General features: G+C 42.6%; 1 protein-coding gene across 2 annotated transcripts in view; it reads left to right on the top strand.

Moving 5' to 3' along the window:
- Window positions 1-16348, top strand: part of ahrra (aryl-hydrocarbon receptor repressor a) — an 81422-nt gene extending 65074 nt beyond the window's left edge. For both annotated transcript variants that reach the window (XM_086191425.1, XM_086191426.1), the window contains 5 exons: window positions 1992-2081; window positions 6310-6454; window positions 7749-7882; window positions 9461-9666; window positions 11651-16348. In XM_086191425.1, the coding sequence (XP_086047551.1) occupies window positions 1992-2081; window positions 6310-6454; window positions 7749-7882; window positions 9461-9666; window positions 11651-12785 (1710 nt within the window). In that variant the 3' untranslated portion in view covers window positions 12786-16348. The remainder of the gene's footprint in view (window positions 1-1991; window positions 2082-6309; window positions 6455-7748; window positions 7883-9460; window positions 9667-11650) is intronic.
- The last annotated feature ends 1642 nt before the right edge of the window (window positions 16349-17990 follow it).

The following is a 17990-nucleotide window of genomic DNA, read 5'->3' as shown; positions in this document are numbered from 1 at the left end:
CTCTTAAGTTTTGTAAATTTAACCTTCTCTTCTGTCTTTATGAGATTACAAGATCCATTTTGATCCTGTTCTAAATCTAGTAAGAACAGGAAGAGACAGAAGGTAAAATTACAGTGGCGTTAACATCTCATTGGAAGCTAATTTGTAGCTAAATGAGATAAGAGAATCTGTAAACAATAATTACAAACTGTTTTTGGCGGTAATGATGCGGTGGCAATGAGGCAGAGATGCTACCTTTTGTACTTGAAGTTACAGGTGTTGTTCCATATGACCACATGATGTCTCTTGCTGGTTTGGAGATTACTGACTCTGGGCCCTATTTAGGTGAAAAATCAAGCATGTAAACAAGTATATGTGTGTGTGTGTATATATATAGATATATCTATATATATATATATATATAGAGAGAGAGAGAGAGAGAGAGAGATGTATATATATAGACCATTCCCCTGACTTCAGTACATGTTCCTCAATGTGCCAAGATAGTCAGAAAGGGCTGCAGTGACACGCTGTGTGATGGTAGGTCGGCCAAATTGTGGCACGCCTTTTACACTGATCACAACAGCTACGAACGAGGAAAATGTCGGCCTCAGATCACGGCATGACGACCAGCCTGTAAAATGTGATCACATAAATAATGTTACTTTGAATAATTACTTCACAACTCATAGTCTTGTACAGAGTATAGTATACTCATACAGAGTTGGGATAAACAGCATACGATCCAATAGGTCTACAAATGGAGGCAGAATGTAAATATGCCCCAATGACTTCATGGTTGGTGTGTTTGTGTGTGTTGGCCAGTTACGCTGACACCCTGAGTCTTAGTCAGATCCTCGTCATCTCGCTGTGTGCCTCTTTAAGACCAGGATGTGCGCTTTGCTTTGTCACAGTGAGACTCAGACACCTCTGGGTCCAAATGTTTGATCCGTCTTTGATCTGTTCACAGACAGGTATCAGACTCCATGATGTGGTGATGATGAAACATCTGCAGTTAGTATTAACTGCTTGCTTAGGCAATCAGATCACTGTTAGGACAAACACAGAAGAAAACGGAGTACAAGTATAAGTTTAGAGGCCACAGGGATATAAACCACTCACACACTCACACACACATGCACACACACACACACACACCAGGGAAGACCTGCGTAGCCTCGCAGTAAAACAGAGGCGACAGACTCTGGCAGCAGCAGTCACGCAAGTGAAGTAGCCTTGCAGTTGTCACGCTATCACAGCTGCGTGCACGCACACACACACACACACACACACACACACACACACACACACACACACTCTCACATACACATCATGAAATTTCGGCCTACCCTCTGCTTCATCTCCTTGTGCCTTCTTTCTCCTCTCCTGTTTTTCTCTCCCTCTCAGCAATTGCATTTCAGTCAACACTTGTGTGTATGAGTGTGTGTGTAAAGAGGGAATCAATCAATTTGTTTGCTATCACAACTCAAAGTATGTTACCAATCAAAAAGACTTCAAAGTTCCAAATATATGAAATGCATATTTCTGTCATGACATCACTTTTTAAAGAGGGGGAAATGGGTGTGTTTTTCTTCAAATTAACTACTTAGACAAGAAAATGTTTTCAAAAATCTGTATTTTGCATTACAAATCAGCGAGATTTATTTGGCCCACTTTGTTCCATAACATCTGTCTTTTATTCCTACTCCAGTGTTGAATTATTCTGTCTTTTGTTCCATTCTTTCTGTTATTTGTTCTGACAATTATGGAAAGACTGATATAAATTAAATATTGTTCTATAAAATGTCTTGCTATAGTCAATTTGGGCTGCATTTCGTCACTGATTTAAAAAATAATTGTACATTAATGACTTGACCCAAATGAAATGAAACCATGAATGGTTGAAACCATTTGCAGCAGTCATGTGCGTGCAAAATGTAGCTGACATTAGAATGAGCTGTCCTGAGTTGCCATTTATTTCTGTGTGTGTGTGTGTGTGTGTGTGTGTGTAGTCTCTGACAGGATTTGCGCTGGTGGTGAGCAGTGACGGGATGGTGTTCTATGCCTCGTCAACCATAGTGGACTATCTTGGATTCCATCAGGTGGGTTGAGTATTTCAGTTGTACAATACTGTACTTTTGTCAAACACATTGTACATTGAGCGTAAAAATGTATGCTCAAAGGGATTTATTTTCACACTGGATCATCATTTTGTAACGTCAAAGCTTCCATCCTCCCAGTCTTAGCGTCCATGTCTTGTTACCTAAAACACTGTGTATATTCATCAACTTGAGGTCAAACTAACCCTAGACCAGCGAGCTCTCTCCGCCATCTCCTGTCAACATGCTAAACTAAGGTAACTGCTGGCTCCATCTACACCTGTCAGAGGAGTCCTCTCACAAGTCAAGTAAAAATGATTTATTTTGTACTTAATTAGAGTTGTAAACTCACTGGGCCTCATTCATGAAAGTTCTTATGCACAAGTTTGTTCCTACTCACTTTTGGACTTTTTTAGCCCTCAATTTCGTCTTCCCGACACGAAGAAAAATCTTTTACCTTCTTGCACCTCAAATCTCTCTGTGTAATTCTTGTGACATTATGGTTCTTTCCAAACCTGGCTGATTGCCAGTCAAGAGTTACGCCATCTAAGGTCAAGAAAGTACTTTCATGTGAAAGCAAATTTGTCCGCAAGAACAATTCATGAATGAGATCCATTGTGCTTAAAGCAGGGGGAAATAATCAGGCATACTTTGGGTCAGATTCTGTCCTCCAGACGATTGTGGGTGTTGTCCCCAACTTAAGGCTGGCCAGAAATGCCCTGATGATCCGGCAGTATGAGGGGGCTGGTGAGTGACGGTGTGGACCTGGCCTTTTTTCCACTCAGATTTGTTTGTCCTGTTTGGGCTTTGTTACTACAGTAATATGATGCACCGCATCAGTTTCCATTTAATTTAAACCTCCTTCCTTGGTACATCATGTGAGAGGGGTGATGCGAGGTGGTGCTCTGCCCCCTCTGGCGAGATTATCACAATGATCCTGTACTGTGTGATACGCCATTATTTTCAAATCTTGCAGTGTGAGGGTGTTTAAGATTAGAGGAATGCTAAATCTTTGAAGATTCTCCTTTAGTATGTGACACAACCCGATTTAATGTCCAGGCAGGATTTTAAAGCCCCAGTTTAAGAAGGTAAGGAATATTACTTAACTTAATTTGAGTCTACTTAATCAAGGGAACTTGAAATCCAAGAGCCTGCTTACACCATATGTTTGAGAATGCAGTCATCAGAAATCATGCCTTTTGCATTTACACCTGTTTTTTTTTTTTTAACTTTGACTCTTTTTTTTTAATGTGTTCTCATTCAGCGCGAGAAAAGTTATGCGCAATTATTTGTGCATAATCCTATGATTATCCAGCAACATGAGCAACACCACTGCATTTGTTTTTGTTGGTAGGTATAAGTAAGAAGAGTGAATGAGAACCGTCGGTCTCATTATTCTCTTGGAACACAGCATAATTGAACATAGAGTGGAACAGAATGTGAGGCAGCCAACCTCCAGATGTCATCAATCAGATCTGATCGCAAAGCATTCACACTTGCATTAATGTGCATTTTCCTTATTGAAATTTTCATCATTTGGGATTTCAACAACACTTTAGATACTTTTTCCAGGCAAGTTAATAAATCCACCCTGCTTTCCTGTGACATAGCCCTTCTCAAGGCTCAACAAGTGTCAGAGCGGGGTCTTATCTCTGCCCTGAATCAGCCACAGCAGTTCACCATCCCACTTTTCAGCCTCATTCAGTTTTTATTCTTTTTTTCCTTTTCATCCCTCGCCTAATCAGCCAGCATATAAAGACTCTCTGATAACTCTGTCTGGAGGGCAGAATGAACCCTCTAACTCCCAGCTATGAGGCCACAGAGAGGTGAAGACCTCAGTTTCACCCTCAGATACACTGTGGGTGTCTTGAGTGTGTATATGCTGATAAGTTACCAATGGTTTAGTTTCCTTCCTCTCTGCTGGCTATACCCAGCCAGTCATTAATTATGGATGATATCAACACAGCCTTGGCTGTCCTGAGATGCTGAAATCATCCCGCTCCTTCAAAACCATGAATAAAGTGCTTTTCACTGTTAAAATCCCTCCTTTGCCCTCATGCCTACACACACAATTGACACACAAACACACACACAGTTCACACACACACACACACACACACACACACACACACACACACACACACACACACACGCATTGACTCTTCTGCAACAGTGGTTCCACTGGGCTTACAAGCGGACTGGGGCAATAACCCAGCACCATGAAATTGACATGAAACCAAAGCGGTCTAAAAGATATTGCTTTAGTGTGTGTGTGTGTGTGTGTGTGTGTGTGTGTGTGTGTGTGTGTGTGTGTGTGTGTGTGTGTGTGTGTGTGTGTGTGTGTGTGTGTGTGTGTGTGTGTGTGTGTGTGTGTGTGTGATTGTGTTGGGGGGGGTGGTTCCGATGTACAAAACTAAAACTCCAAGGTGCATAAGATATGTGTTTACACATTTTTGTTTGCAGCTCTATCAACCCATCCATCCCAGCTGCCTTTGGGCGGGAAGCTCCATCAACCGTTTGCAATAATATTCTCCATTTAAAAAAGAAATGCGATTATTTCATTCAAATGAGGACCATATTTTAATGCTGTGTGGTATCGTATTGAAAAGATTTTCATGACAAAAAAATGTAATGCATGTGCTGATTTCATCACAAACAACAGGTGTTTTTGTTTGGATTTGCATGGCTGTGATAAAACCTGATAAATCCAAATCAATAATTTCGACAAGAACGAAAATAAATGAATAATTTTTTTAAAAAGCATCTTAAGAGAAAGAGACAAGGTACTCATGGCATACGTGCTGAGCTGGGGGCCAAAGCATCCCAGCATGCAAATCAAAGAAGTTAGTATGATCAGCAGCAGCAGAAAAATCACCTGACAATTCGAATGCGTTTATCTGTTAGCCAGCCAAAATACAGGTGACTGGAAGGACACGTTCTCCTTTATGAGCAGCCAAAGTGAAAAGTCTTTCATTCCAGCAGATACAAAAAAATCTTTCTTTGGGTGCTCACAGATCATTGTGTTGTGTTTCAGAGAGTCCGCAAAACATCCCCGCTGCTTTTCCCACATGTTCAATTCTTGCAACGGACCTATTGGTTGTTTTTAAGTCACATACTTTGCGTTTAAGGCCACGACAACATGTCACGTAATCCCGAGCCCACAATTGTTGTCAGAGGGACACTTATCCCTAATATACCACAGAAGAAAAAAGAACTACGAAGCAGCACCACAAGAAAGGCCTGGAGAAGAGCAGAAAACCTCCGCTGGCCTTTGATCCCGTTTTGTTACTGGGACAGTTAGCCTTTGAAGGTCAGCAAAAATATCCCTTATTCTCCATTTCTCCATTTCTTTCCTCCTCTTTTCCCCTCTCTGTTTTTTACGAGAAACATAAACAATAGTCACTCGATCCGTCTGTCTGCCTGACTGCCGGTAGGGAACCAAACCACAGGACGAAGTGCTTGCCGAAGACGGTGGGAACAGATTGTGTTTTCAGAGGCAAGCGATCAAAAGCCCTCGCGTGCCACCAGTGTGGAAATTCTGGAGAGAGTGCAGGGAGGAGGGAGAGCGGGAAGAGGAGAAGGTTGAACATTTCAGTGAGGAATCTGTCAGGGAATGACAGAAAGCAAAGCAATTGCTGGAAAAGAGAGAGAGGCATGACGAGAGCGGGCTGGAACCCGGCTCATTCTCTGTGTGTTTGTGGATGGGGAGGGTAAGCTGGGCTGGACTGCTGTTCGGGAGCTGGTGTCACGCGATGTTTGACAAACACAGCTGCCCTCACTGGCCCTGCAGCTGCCCTCACACTCTTACTGTACCGGCCTAGCGCGTGCTCCTCTGACTTCCTCTGACTTTGTGTGTGTGTGTGTATGTGCGTGTGTGTGTGTGTGTGTGTGTGTGTGTGCGTGCGTGCGTGCGTGTGTCTGTGTATGTGTGTGTGTGTGTGTGTGTGTGTGTGCGTGCGTGCGTGCAATGGGATGAGTTAGCACACTTCCTGGGAATCCTGGGGCAGACTGTGTGTGTGTGTATCTGAGTAGCAACGATAGGAATGCCCCCCCACCCCACCCCACCCAACTACCAGCTGCAATGACAGCACTGGGGATGGTGCTGTGAACACACAATCTCATGTGTCTTCAAGGCTCTCAGGACAAGATGACAAAATGCATCTACAGTAGATAGAACTGTCTTTTTTTTAATGGTAAACTACGCTAAACTTCAAACTCATTTTCTCCACAGACTGATGTCATGCACCAGAATGTGTTCGACTACATCCACATAGACGACCGCCAGGAGTTCCGACGCCAGCTCCACTGGGCCATGTGTCCTCCGCAGCACCAGGGGACATCAGCACACCAGGATAGCCAACTAACTGCAGGGACCGGTGGGTAGTTGACTGAAGACTCATGTTTTCCTAACCACTTAACCTCAGTGGAAAACATCATGAAGTTGAGGACGGATGTGAAGGGGAATTGTTAACCTCTGAGGACTAAAGACTGAGGGTCAACTGATGTGTTTGCTTCAGGGCGAATAAAGATGCCTGTTGAATTTACAGCAACCCAAACCCAGACACAAGGCTGACTTCAGAAGAACATACACTCGACAATTTTTAAACAAAGGAAAAGGGCAAAACTAATAATTAGAAAAACAAATAAACTGCGTTCAAAACACTATAACAAGCTGAATTGTTTTTAAAGAAATAAAAATGTCAATCAAATTGTAGAATGAATTAAATAAATGCCCGCTGACAAAATAACTACAAAAAATGCATTGACTCAAGTGCTCCCAGCATGCTCTTTATATTTGTTCCCTGAATTTGAAAAACCTGTTGTTTAGTTCATGGCAGACTGAGAGGATAACAGGCTTTTGGGTTGTTGTTGTTGTTTTTTTTATTGTTGTTTTTTATTGCTTAACATTCAAGAAATGTTGTGGGCTTGTCATGTATGGAGGGACACCTTGCTAACACGCTGGCTTCCCTGCATGCATAAAGTCAGCCAGCTGATAAAATCGTGCCAACAATGAAAAATGATAAATACTGTTAATCCATCAACCCTTTGAAATGGTGTCAAACGCACTCAGAAACTCGCTGAGGCAGGAGTGATTTACACAATAACTGTCTTTTATTTTGGACTGTTTTACCTTTGATCATTGCCATGTTTCTGGTACTGAACATTCCTTTGTGTTGTGAACCCACTTTGTTTTAGATCTTTTTTGAAGGGAAATGACTCAAACGCTTTGCACAGCATGGAATGAGCCAAGAATGCATCTGACCATACACCTTTTAAAAACCAGCCCACACATAGGTGCACAGAAGGGTGCAGGAAAATGTTTGTGTTTTAGTTAGCGTGCCAAACTTGGTGTTGTATTACTGTGGGTGGATGATCAGGCCCTCAGAATCTGGAAACTGTGGTCACATTATCACATCACACTCTCAAATCACTTGCTTGAATCTAGGTTTAATAAATAATTGCATACAAATACACACATCTTTAAAATGCAAACTTCGGATAAGATATCTTCAAATCCGACATGAACATCATCTCTTCGGTTTGCTCTTACAGAATAACTGATGTTTCTCCCCTTTTCCTGAATGTGAAGCCCTTTGTACATTTGCCATACAAATTGCTATACAGAGGAAATCATTACTCTCCCCTTCCATCTTTATTTTTATGCTCCAGGTGAGGACTTTGTAGTGAGCAGCCTGTTTCACTCTCCAGAGGCAGCTGGAATTCCTCCTGAGCTCTCCTGCTTTCTCAACAGATGTTTCTTAGCCAGAGTTCGATGCCTTTTGGACAGCACCTCTGGATTCTTGGTGAGTGATCTGAACTGAAGTACTGGCAAAACTTAACATAACTTCATAAAGATGCAGACAGTGTAATAAAAACTGACCATGGAGTAATGTTTGTCCACTCTCTGGGAGATGATCCAGGGCTATCAAAGTAATACAATCCTTCTGCTGCAGTGAAACGTCATTTTAATTTCAGTGTGTACAGTTTCATTTTAAGGAATTTTAAAGTCATCAGGTGTCTGGATGCAGCAGAATGAGTCTGGTTCTCATGGCTATGAAATGAGTGGTTTGGAGAACAGCTAGAGGCCTGAGGGCAGGACAACAAGAATATGGATTTGGACCCTTTCATCAGAGTCAATCCAGTTCCCTGATCCTAAGTATACTCTGGTTGTTCTGACGTTGGAGCACCCTATATATCAGTTTCCTGACATGTACTCGAAGCACTTGTTGCCAAGTACTGAGTGAATGATGGTCGACGTTTTCGTCATCAGTCAACAAAATTGCCGCAGTGACACAAAGATGTAATCTGGTGTATAATCTGGCTTCAGACAACCAGACCGACTTCATTTCCCATTGTGTTATTCTAAAGACTATTTTAGCCTACGAAAAGTAACCTTTCAGACTTTTAAACTTAATGCAATGCAGCATTTTCAGTTTCAAATGACACTGCTCATCAGAGAAGGGGAGCACGTTTTACTTTTCTCCCCACGTCCACAAATACCTGTACTTTCTACTCCTTATATTTAAAAAAAAAAACAACAAAAAACTGTCCCTTTAGTTTTGATGCACAACAGGCAAAAGAACATAAAAACAAATGCTGCCTTTATGTTTCAACCATGCTGCACAGAGGGATGTAAGTTGTAAGTCCGCAGCCTAAAATAAGTTTCATGTAGTAGCCAGCATATTGTCTCAAAGATCCTGGACTTCTTTACCTTTACTTTGAACAGGTTGAATCATTACTTCTGCTTTTCCTAGAGTCTTTCTACATACAAACATCTTTTCTTCTACTTGAGTAATGAAAATGTGTAATTTTGCCAGCTCTGCTGCTTTCGTTCTTCTAGCTCGCAACCTCTTCTCCTGCCCTGTGTAATTCCAGCTGACGGCGCACAAAATTCTCTGTTAGCTTGTTGTCAGGAAAGAGAAGTTGGCTTGTAATTCTTAACAAAAAAAAGAAAAAAAGGGAGGTACATAATGTTTTTGGAGTCGGCGGAAAAACAGAAAAATAGGCCCCTACCTAAAGCTTCCCACTCAACCAATGTAATGCTAGCTGTTAGCATTACAACATTGTTGCTGTGGGTCCGGATCGGTGGTCATGTTACTAAGATCTATTAGCAGAAAGGATCTCACAGTAGAACCAGAAGTCTCATGCTGAAGCCCGTCCGTTCCTCTTCGCCTCAGTCATGCTGTCTACGTGTTTTGTCTCACTTGAAATCATGTTCCATTCGAGTGATTAAATACCACGCTAATTCTCAAATGAAAATGTTTGATTGCGTCCTGTACTTTTATCTCATGGTGTCAGCAGAGGTAGACGCTGCCCGGCAGAGCTACAGCACATCATGCTGTATCCTTTGAGATGTTCAGTCCTCTAAATTCTTCTTCCAGACAATGCAGTTCCAGGGTCGGTTGAAGTTTCTCCACGGTCAAAAGAAGAAGTCAGCCTCTGGGGCCCTGCTTCCTCCCCAGCTTGCTCTTTTCTGCATAGCTGTACCTCTTCTACTGCCCTCCATCACTGAGATGAAAATGAAGAACATGTTGATGCGGGGAAAAAACAAGGGCGGAGGTGGGATTATCTCGGCTCTGGAGCACGGGTAAGAAAACTTGGCTCAGGTTGGAGGGAAGATGAACTATACCTTCAATTGTAAATCCAATCATTGGTGTCCTGGGGGTGCTGCAGTTATAAGGTCATGATTTTAAACACTAATATGTTGACCCTCGTACTACTGATCAAGTCGAACAAAGCTTGAAGTGTCCCCTGGAAAATTGCACGGATTTTCCTGATGGGGGAGCCACAGCTAAAGGTCAAAATATGAAATGATATGTCAAAGTTTCTACATCATCAGTCCAGATCTGTTGACACCTGAAGTTATGATGCACATTGTCAGTGCCCACAGGTGCCCTCATCATTGCCTTTGTTATTGGTTGCACCATTCACAGTGCAAACACAGCTGCCTGGATGAGTATTCATGAGGCTGGAGCACAGGAGCCACATTCTTACATCAGCATGAGCCCTCACATGTTTCTTGATTTTTTTGAGTTGATCATTTAGATAACCAGGATCTTACCAAATAACATTGCAAAAACCTGATTTTTACCCCATCACAAGACTTAAGCCCTTTCTCCCTCAGAAGATTCTTACACACAAACCAAAGCAATGCTAGACATCTTATAGTTGGGAGGAAAAGCTCCAACTTCAATTAGAACCTTTGTGTTTCATGCATCTGCTACAATCCTGGGACAGCCAGGGGCCTGAGACTTGAGCTTTAGTCACTACAAGAGGAGCTCTACCACCCCCTCTGCTGTTCATTCTATCTTAGCATCATCCGAGCCCAAAAATTTGATCATACATGTATAATATTTGAAGAGAAAAGCAGTACAGGTTTGGAAATATGAGTAGATTTTTTTTGGTATACAATAGCAGGAAACACTGGAATGCTCCCCAATATTGAATTACCCCCCAAAAATATATTTTAAAAAATTAAGAAAAGGTGCAGAAAGCCAACTTTTTATATTCAAAGCGGACACATTTCCTTATATGTTTGTGTGTGCACGTCTGACGTGGCCTGCTCTGATGTTTAGTCATCCTGAGCCTCTTTGTGGTGTCCACCTCAGCTAACATGGTTACTGACACCAAGGAGGTGCTTTTGGTGCCATTTGCTTGTTTGTCTCCGTCAGTCAGCAGATTTAAACAAGAACCACCATGTTGAACTAATGAAACTCGGAGGAGGGGTGGGACACCGGCCAAGGAAGAACTCATTATTTTCATTGCGCTGATCTGGATGAAGGGGCAGATTTTTATTCAGCATTGCAAGATAAAATGGCGCATTTTTGCATTTTTTAAAAATAATTTTCATTTATTTATGAACCTTTACAGGGAAAAAAAATTCAAAAATCCATCCAGATATGTAACATATAACAGAATGTAGTGCAACAAGTTCAGTTGTAAATCATTCTTAGCAAATATGGGGACGGGAAAAGTGTTACTCACGAACATGAACACTTTGCCTGAGTGCAGTGTTTACAGAAGAAACTAGAGGGCACTTGGAGAACGCATAACCCCGCCAAAGGCAATATGGCAAGATCAGATCTGGATCAGGTCAATTCCAAAAATGAATCAACGTAGGTTCTATCATTCTACACCGGTGAGCACATTAGCTCCTTGGCGGAGACCATGAAAATGCATACTGCATTATACTGCATTAGTCAATAAAGTTGCAGTGCAAGCCATTTTAGATCTTTGGGTCCTGGATCTTGACTGTTCCCAATTTTCAGATCAGACAAATCCTGGAAAAGATGAGTCACTTTTGGAATGATCCTCTCCTGAACTTAAGTGAACCAAATCTAGATATTTGTTCTTTGAGTCATTCATCAATCAGCAAAGATCCCCATGTGGATATCTGGGTGGACCCTTGGCATTTTAGGAGACCACCTCTTCTCGAATGTCATCAAAAACCACAGAAACTTTAAACAGTTTACACAGATTGATTTTGTCCACCCACAAGACTAACAACCTCATTGCCCCCTGTTATCCCACCCCCACCCCATACCCTTCCCCTCCATCCCTCTCTTTTGCAGTGAGCGAGGGGAACACCTCCGAAGGCACTCCTTCAGTGGAGGAATGGGTGACGTTGCGGACCCTCTCCTCCTCTCTTGTCCCAACCCTGGTGGCTCCCAGCGGAGTCACCACACACCCTGGACCCCGCTTACAAAAGACAACCTCAAGTACCGCCCTGATGGGTACTACAACCAGGAGGAGCCCCTCAACTACTGCAAATCTTCTATTGCTCCCCATAAAGGCCTCAGCCCAGGAACTGGATGGCCCCTGCGGCCCAGTTCAGGGCCCCTCAGAGGAGGCCAGGGTGTCGGTTACATCGCCACTAATCGCTTGAACAAGGCTGGGCAATACGGGAAACCATACCGCCTTTCCCCCAGCTGTCACAGCAGCAGAAATGGTGAGGTGTTCGTATCTAAGCTCTACGGGAGCCTCCAGATCCCCACCGACCCAGACGCCTACTGTGTGGACCTGGTTAAGAGCGAGAACGGCTACGGCGAATGCTACGATGGCCACCTCATGCCCGAGATGCCACCCATTAAGGTGGAGCACGACTCGGACTCAGAGAATGGCTGTGATCCTTATGGGCGACCCTGGGCAAGCCATGACCAAGAGGCTATTGACCGTCGCTATGGTAATGGGGTGTATGACCAGAGTTCTGGTATTCAACTCAAATCAGAGGCAGATTACTATGATCTGCAGTACTCGCCCTGTCAGCGGGGAAAGGCAGGCATCAGCCCTCCCTACAACAGCGGCAACTATCAGAACTATGCAGTCAACAACAGCGGACGTCTGCTGAAGTGTGACAAAGACTTGGGCAACAACAGCAGCACTGACAACGACCAGTTTAGTCCTCAGAGACTCTCTCACTCAGACTCTCTATGCAGCAACCAATCAGTCAACCTCATGGACACACAGGTCTACCCCCAGGAACCTCATAAGGCCTACATGCACCCGGACTACAACAAGCAAGGCACTTATGAGTTCAAAGGTCACGGCCTGATCCATTCGATCAAACGGGAGCCCTTGGACTCGCCACCGTGGTCCGAGAGTGCTCATGACATGAGCCAGTCCATGATGGTTGGTCCAAGGAACATTATGCCGTGTGTAATGAGCACCGGGCACAACAAATCCAGCCCTTACATTTATATGCCCTAACTTGTGCTTCATCCTCACATAGTATGTGTGACCCCCCCCCCCCCCCATACACACACAAACAAACCCACACACATTTGTGTGCATTCTAGTAGCTAGTAATGTTTTCATACATGTGCACCAGCATTACAAAAGGAAGGAGATCAACTCTGAAAGTACTTCTCCAGTTTGACGAAGAGGTGACAAACAAGGCTCAGGTTCTAGTATTCGTGTTGTGACAATCAAAAAGAATCTTGAATCCAGTTCATGGACGATGATTTTGATTTTAAGAAATACATTTTGTAGTTGGTTCCAAGCACTTTTGGATTTAGTGACAATGAGACAAATGATGTCTAGAGACACAGTTTCATTTTGTTTAATGTGTTGTGCACACTTGATCTTTATGTGGGAGAAACAAAGTTTTTGCTGTAAAAATTATTGATTTTTTTGTTTCGTTTTTTTTTTTTTTTTTTTACTTTGTACACGAGAGATGACTTCCATCTGCCACTGGGCTCGTTCAGAGGAGATGGCTGAGTATTGACACACGCTTAGTGACTAAACAACGAACTGCCTTGAAGATTTTAAGGACATTACTGGTAGTTTCGCATGTTTTAGCGCTTTGACTACAAATCTCCTACCTTTGTCATTACTGCCAGTAATGTGTGGAAACTACAGGTTTCTATGCATCTTAGCATCACATGAAATCAGTTTGCAGACTGATGAAATGTTGCTAGCATCGGTTTAAAGGTGAAACGATTGCCAACAAAATCATCATCAACCCTCATACGTCCAAGGACACTGATATCTAACGCTGAGCATCGGCCGTGCGTCAGTAAATACATACAACAACTAAATTCACGTGATCATTTTCACGTCCTCCCTGTTTGCTTGATGTTTACGTATTTCCTTTTGAAAACACCCCGCATGCAACGGACGGACCCGCTGGAAAACTCTGACAGTAATGTTTGGTATTTACAATTTGTTGTTAATGGGCCCGGATGTATAAGTATATCCTCTACATTTGTTTGTCAGTACAATCATGAAACAGCCTCATTGCCATGCAAGGGCAGGCATGCGTCCTGCTTGAACTGACAACTGATCTAGGACGACCTCGACCTGCTCAGCTTTCAACCCCTGGGAGGAGGACAAGAGGTCAAAGCAAAATGAATCTGAATCATAATAACAATTTGAAATAAGTCAGAATTAACACCTGACAACAGCGTATTGGCACGGTATTAACAGTTTACTGTTGTTGTGTTTTTTTGACTTGTATGGATTGTTAGGAAAGAGGAAGACTGCTAACTGGAGCCAGTCACCGTGCGGCAAAAATGAAAATCTTGGCGTCAACGTTCAGAATTACACAGAGTACAACATTAAACTTTTAAGAATAAGTTGAATTATAAGTGAACCTCTCAAATGTGTCTGTTTAGAGGAACTTAATTTGATTTGTCCTAGGAGTTGACCTATTATTGGATGCCATATTCCACATTTTGAAATGATCAGAATGTGTATTTTATCCCTCCTCACAGTAGCAGAATTAATATATTTTAAAATTCACCACTTGCCACTATTTGTCTGTAGTCAGCACCTGCCCGTGTCATGCGCAAGAGCCAGTCAACACTGAATATTTTTTGTCTATATGTATTAAAATGTTCAGTAAAATTCAGAAGAATTCCCGCTGGGCAATTTTTGCGCTTTTTTTTCTGTCAATGTGATGCAGTGATATTGCATCAGATACAGCGCAATGCTGATTTTCATTTGTAGTCCCTGAGGCACAAATTGCATATAACCGTAAAAACAACGATAAAAAATCACAATGACCATAAATATATGATACAAAATTATACACAATGCCAACATGTTCCCTTGTTGTACGTATCGGAAAAACATCCCATTTAATCACTTGAAGAGGAGTCACGAAGAGATACTGTGCCTCCTCTGCAAGTTCAGAACTTGTTTTGTTGCTGTAGCTGTTGTTACTACTTAGTCACCCATGGAACAAATCAACTTAAGTCCCGCTAGAATAGAATAGCAGGAGTCAAGATGGAGGTGAAACAGAAAGACAGTCGGGAGTTTGTGTGAGGTGTCGGTCTGTTGTGAGGGAACAGAAGGCAGCCCTTGTTCTTTTTAGGTTCTTCTTAAAGCGCACAATGACGAAATCCCTTTATCTCCTGAAACCCCTCTTGAAAGTACAAATAATATGAATTTAACCTCAAAGTTTATGCTGTACAGTTTGTGTTCATGTTCATGTATTTCAACTGGAGACGGCCAATCACGCCGCAGCAACGGCGCGTTTCCTTTGAAATGATCAGGGTTCCGGTTACACGGTGAAACTTGGGGGAGCCCTATTTTCCGGTGTGCAGCGCAACTTTCCAAGTCACATGCAGCACATACATACATGTGTGCACCAGTGAGGTCAATAAAATAGTTACTGCATAAAACACTGCTATTACTACTGCGAGCGGTTAATACCGTCAGTAACATTTCATGGAGGCGAGAACCATCATGCTGTACATCGCAGCTTTTGGATTTTGTTGAAGAGCCATGTACTCCTGTTCTTCCTCTCACTCCATTGCTTCCTGGTCCAAATTGAAAAGCAATGCATCACAAGGGTCAGGCCCAGTTTTCCCGCCGCTAAGGTAGCTGTGGTGGCGTCTGGTATCACGGCATCCCCCTCGGCGAGTTTGATGCTAGCAAGACCTGTTAGCTGACGAGCTGTAGCCGCTGCATGTTCAGTCTTGTCATCAGTAATGTTTGGTGTCGTCTTTGTTTGCCGTAGAAATCCAAATTGTCCTAAGAACAGTTGTTTTTGATTTGACATTTTGAATATTCGTAAACAGCCCAGGAAAGTCATTCAAATACTGCACCCATTCAATGATGAGGAGTACTAATAAGCAAATAAATACACTTAATTTACATATTTATTTCAAAAACTAAAGCCAAACCCGGATACAAAACACCTGCATGTTTCGGGGCAGGCCTCAGTCCAGCACGCGTCCCTCTCGGAGGAGCCGAGCTCCCCTCAGCTCCCCCGAGATTCAAACCATGAAAATGATCATACATTTTTCATGTTGTATCTCTGTCACAGCTCATCAGACATTGTCGTCATAATCAGTATTTTTTTGCACAATTAAAACAAAAAGCACCAAATTGATTGAATGAAGCTGCAGGAGTAGTTTCTAAATTGCACTACTGGGAGTAGTTCCGTTGAAGTCCAGCCTACCCAGACAGGCGTTCGAGTCGACACGCACAACTGTACATGGTGTCACTGTTTTGAACTTATTCTCTTTATGTGTGTTCATTTCAATAAATGTTTGATGATTTGTATTTATTGTAAGAGGCAAAAGTGTATAATTTAAAAAAAAAACAACAACAACTACAGTTTTGAAGGCTTTTCTCTTTCAGTAAAGTTAATGAATATGGCTTTTTTTTTTTTCTCGCTACGTTTTTGATAATTGTTCAAAAGACCGTCATACTTGTGTCATGGAGGAGGAGCAGTAGCTGCAAAGTAGTGAAAATGTTGTAAATATGCTGTGTCTTCCAATGTTTCTACATGTTTTTGCAAATGAGACCTATCTATTAAAAGACTTTTCTTTATATGGAAAGCCGTGGAACCGTGCTGTTCTTTTTGCCGTCAGACAGAAGTAAATGACTTGGATGTTGCTGCTAGCTGCTTGGGTGAGTTTAACCCTAACCTGTTGTAGGTCATAGGCACCTGCAGACAGCTTTAATGCAAAAGTCCTGGTAATCCAACTCCAAGTGCAAGAAATCTTTATATACAGGATGTCTTTGAGTATTTCAACAGCCGTGCATCAAACGACTTGCCCCCAATGCCGGGGTTGAGGGTCAAGTGTCTAAGGGTTTATGGTCTGAGATGACAGTGCTTGCAAGATAACAGGCATGTTTCTAGATAGCTTTGATGATGTCTGTGTGTGTATTAATCAGAGCAGTCAGAGATCGACGATGACAGAGAACGGTCACACAAGCGACGGGCAGCGACGTAGATAAACAGGTGGCAACTGCAGGCACGAGAGGGAGGAGCATGCAGGAGTAATGTCAGCTGTAAATCTGAGATCAAAGTAAGGGATTCAAGTCCGAACCACAACATCAGAGTAAGAACTCTTAGACCAAGGTCAGAGATTAGTCTGTGAGGTTTGCTACATCACCAAACCCACGGCCTCTTTCAAATGTACAATACATGAAAGAAAGCATCGTGTAGTGTCCAAGGTTTACGCTCTTTTGGTTTCTTTTAATCAATGATTTCCCACGACCTTTGACTCGTCCTAGTTTTTTATGTGACAGTCACACAGACCGTCTCTCTTAAGATGTTTATTATAATGTTCAAAGGACTTTGTCTTTATATGAAAATGAGTGTCGCATGGCTGCTCAGCGCGTCACGGAAACCCCACACAACGCAGCCATTCTACTCCTCCAACTGTTCCTTGTTCTCAGCTATCGCTCTTATCTCTTTAGTGGCTTTTGAATTTTTCAAGTATATGAAATGTGGTTTCATCCCTTTGATTTATGTCTCCATTAATAATAAATACTCAGCAGAACAGGATACAGCGTATCTCTAGCCACATGGCTTGTATGATTAATGTGCTGTAACGTTGGCATGACAGCTCCTTCACACGATCTAGGAAACCTAACACCCGACTCTCACCACTGTCTGGAACAAGGGGTCGAGCCAGGGGAATCTTGGCATCCATAGGGAGGACGAGGGCGAGGGGGCAAAAGGAGAAAGAGATGTAACCTAAAAGCTGTGGTCAACTCCAGCTCCCGAGGATTCCCAGTAGAGCTTGATTTCTATCCTGTTAGGGAGTTTAATGAATTCAGTTGTCCCTTAATATTCAGTCCAAACCGCTAACAATACGATGGCTCTCATTTATGCAGAGTTCCCCGCCTTTGTACACTTGACGGTAAAGTGCACAGCATCTCTGTCTGAGAATCCCTCATATAAATGTTGCAACACCACCAAGAGTAGGAGGGCTTTTGCTGCTGGAGTTCAAATTTTTCCACAATGAAACCCTAGAGTTACAGGCAGAAGAGTGAAAAGGCTTTGTCTGAGTTGGGTTGAATTTAAAATGCCTTTTTGGGTGTGATTGTGGCAAATATAAGAGAGGGAAGATTAATTAGTAGACAATACATGACAAATATACAAGTGGACAATGTTAAATTATCGTGAAGAATAAGTTCAGAACAGCCGTAGCCGTAGAGTCAACATCTAGA

The sequence above is a fragment of the Aulostomus chinensis genome, chromosome 21 (assembly GCF_037954235.1).
Source record: "Aulostomus chinensis isolate RoL2024-O1b breed Wild chromosome 21, RoL_Achi_v1.0, whole genome shotgun sequence".
NCBI lineage: Eukaryota > Metazoa > Chordata > Actinopteri > Syngnathiformes > Aulostomidae > Aulostomus > Aulostomus chinensis.
Note: the sequence above shows the minus strand (reverse complement) of the source record. Positions and strands in the feature narration are given on the sequence as shown.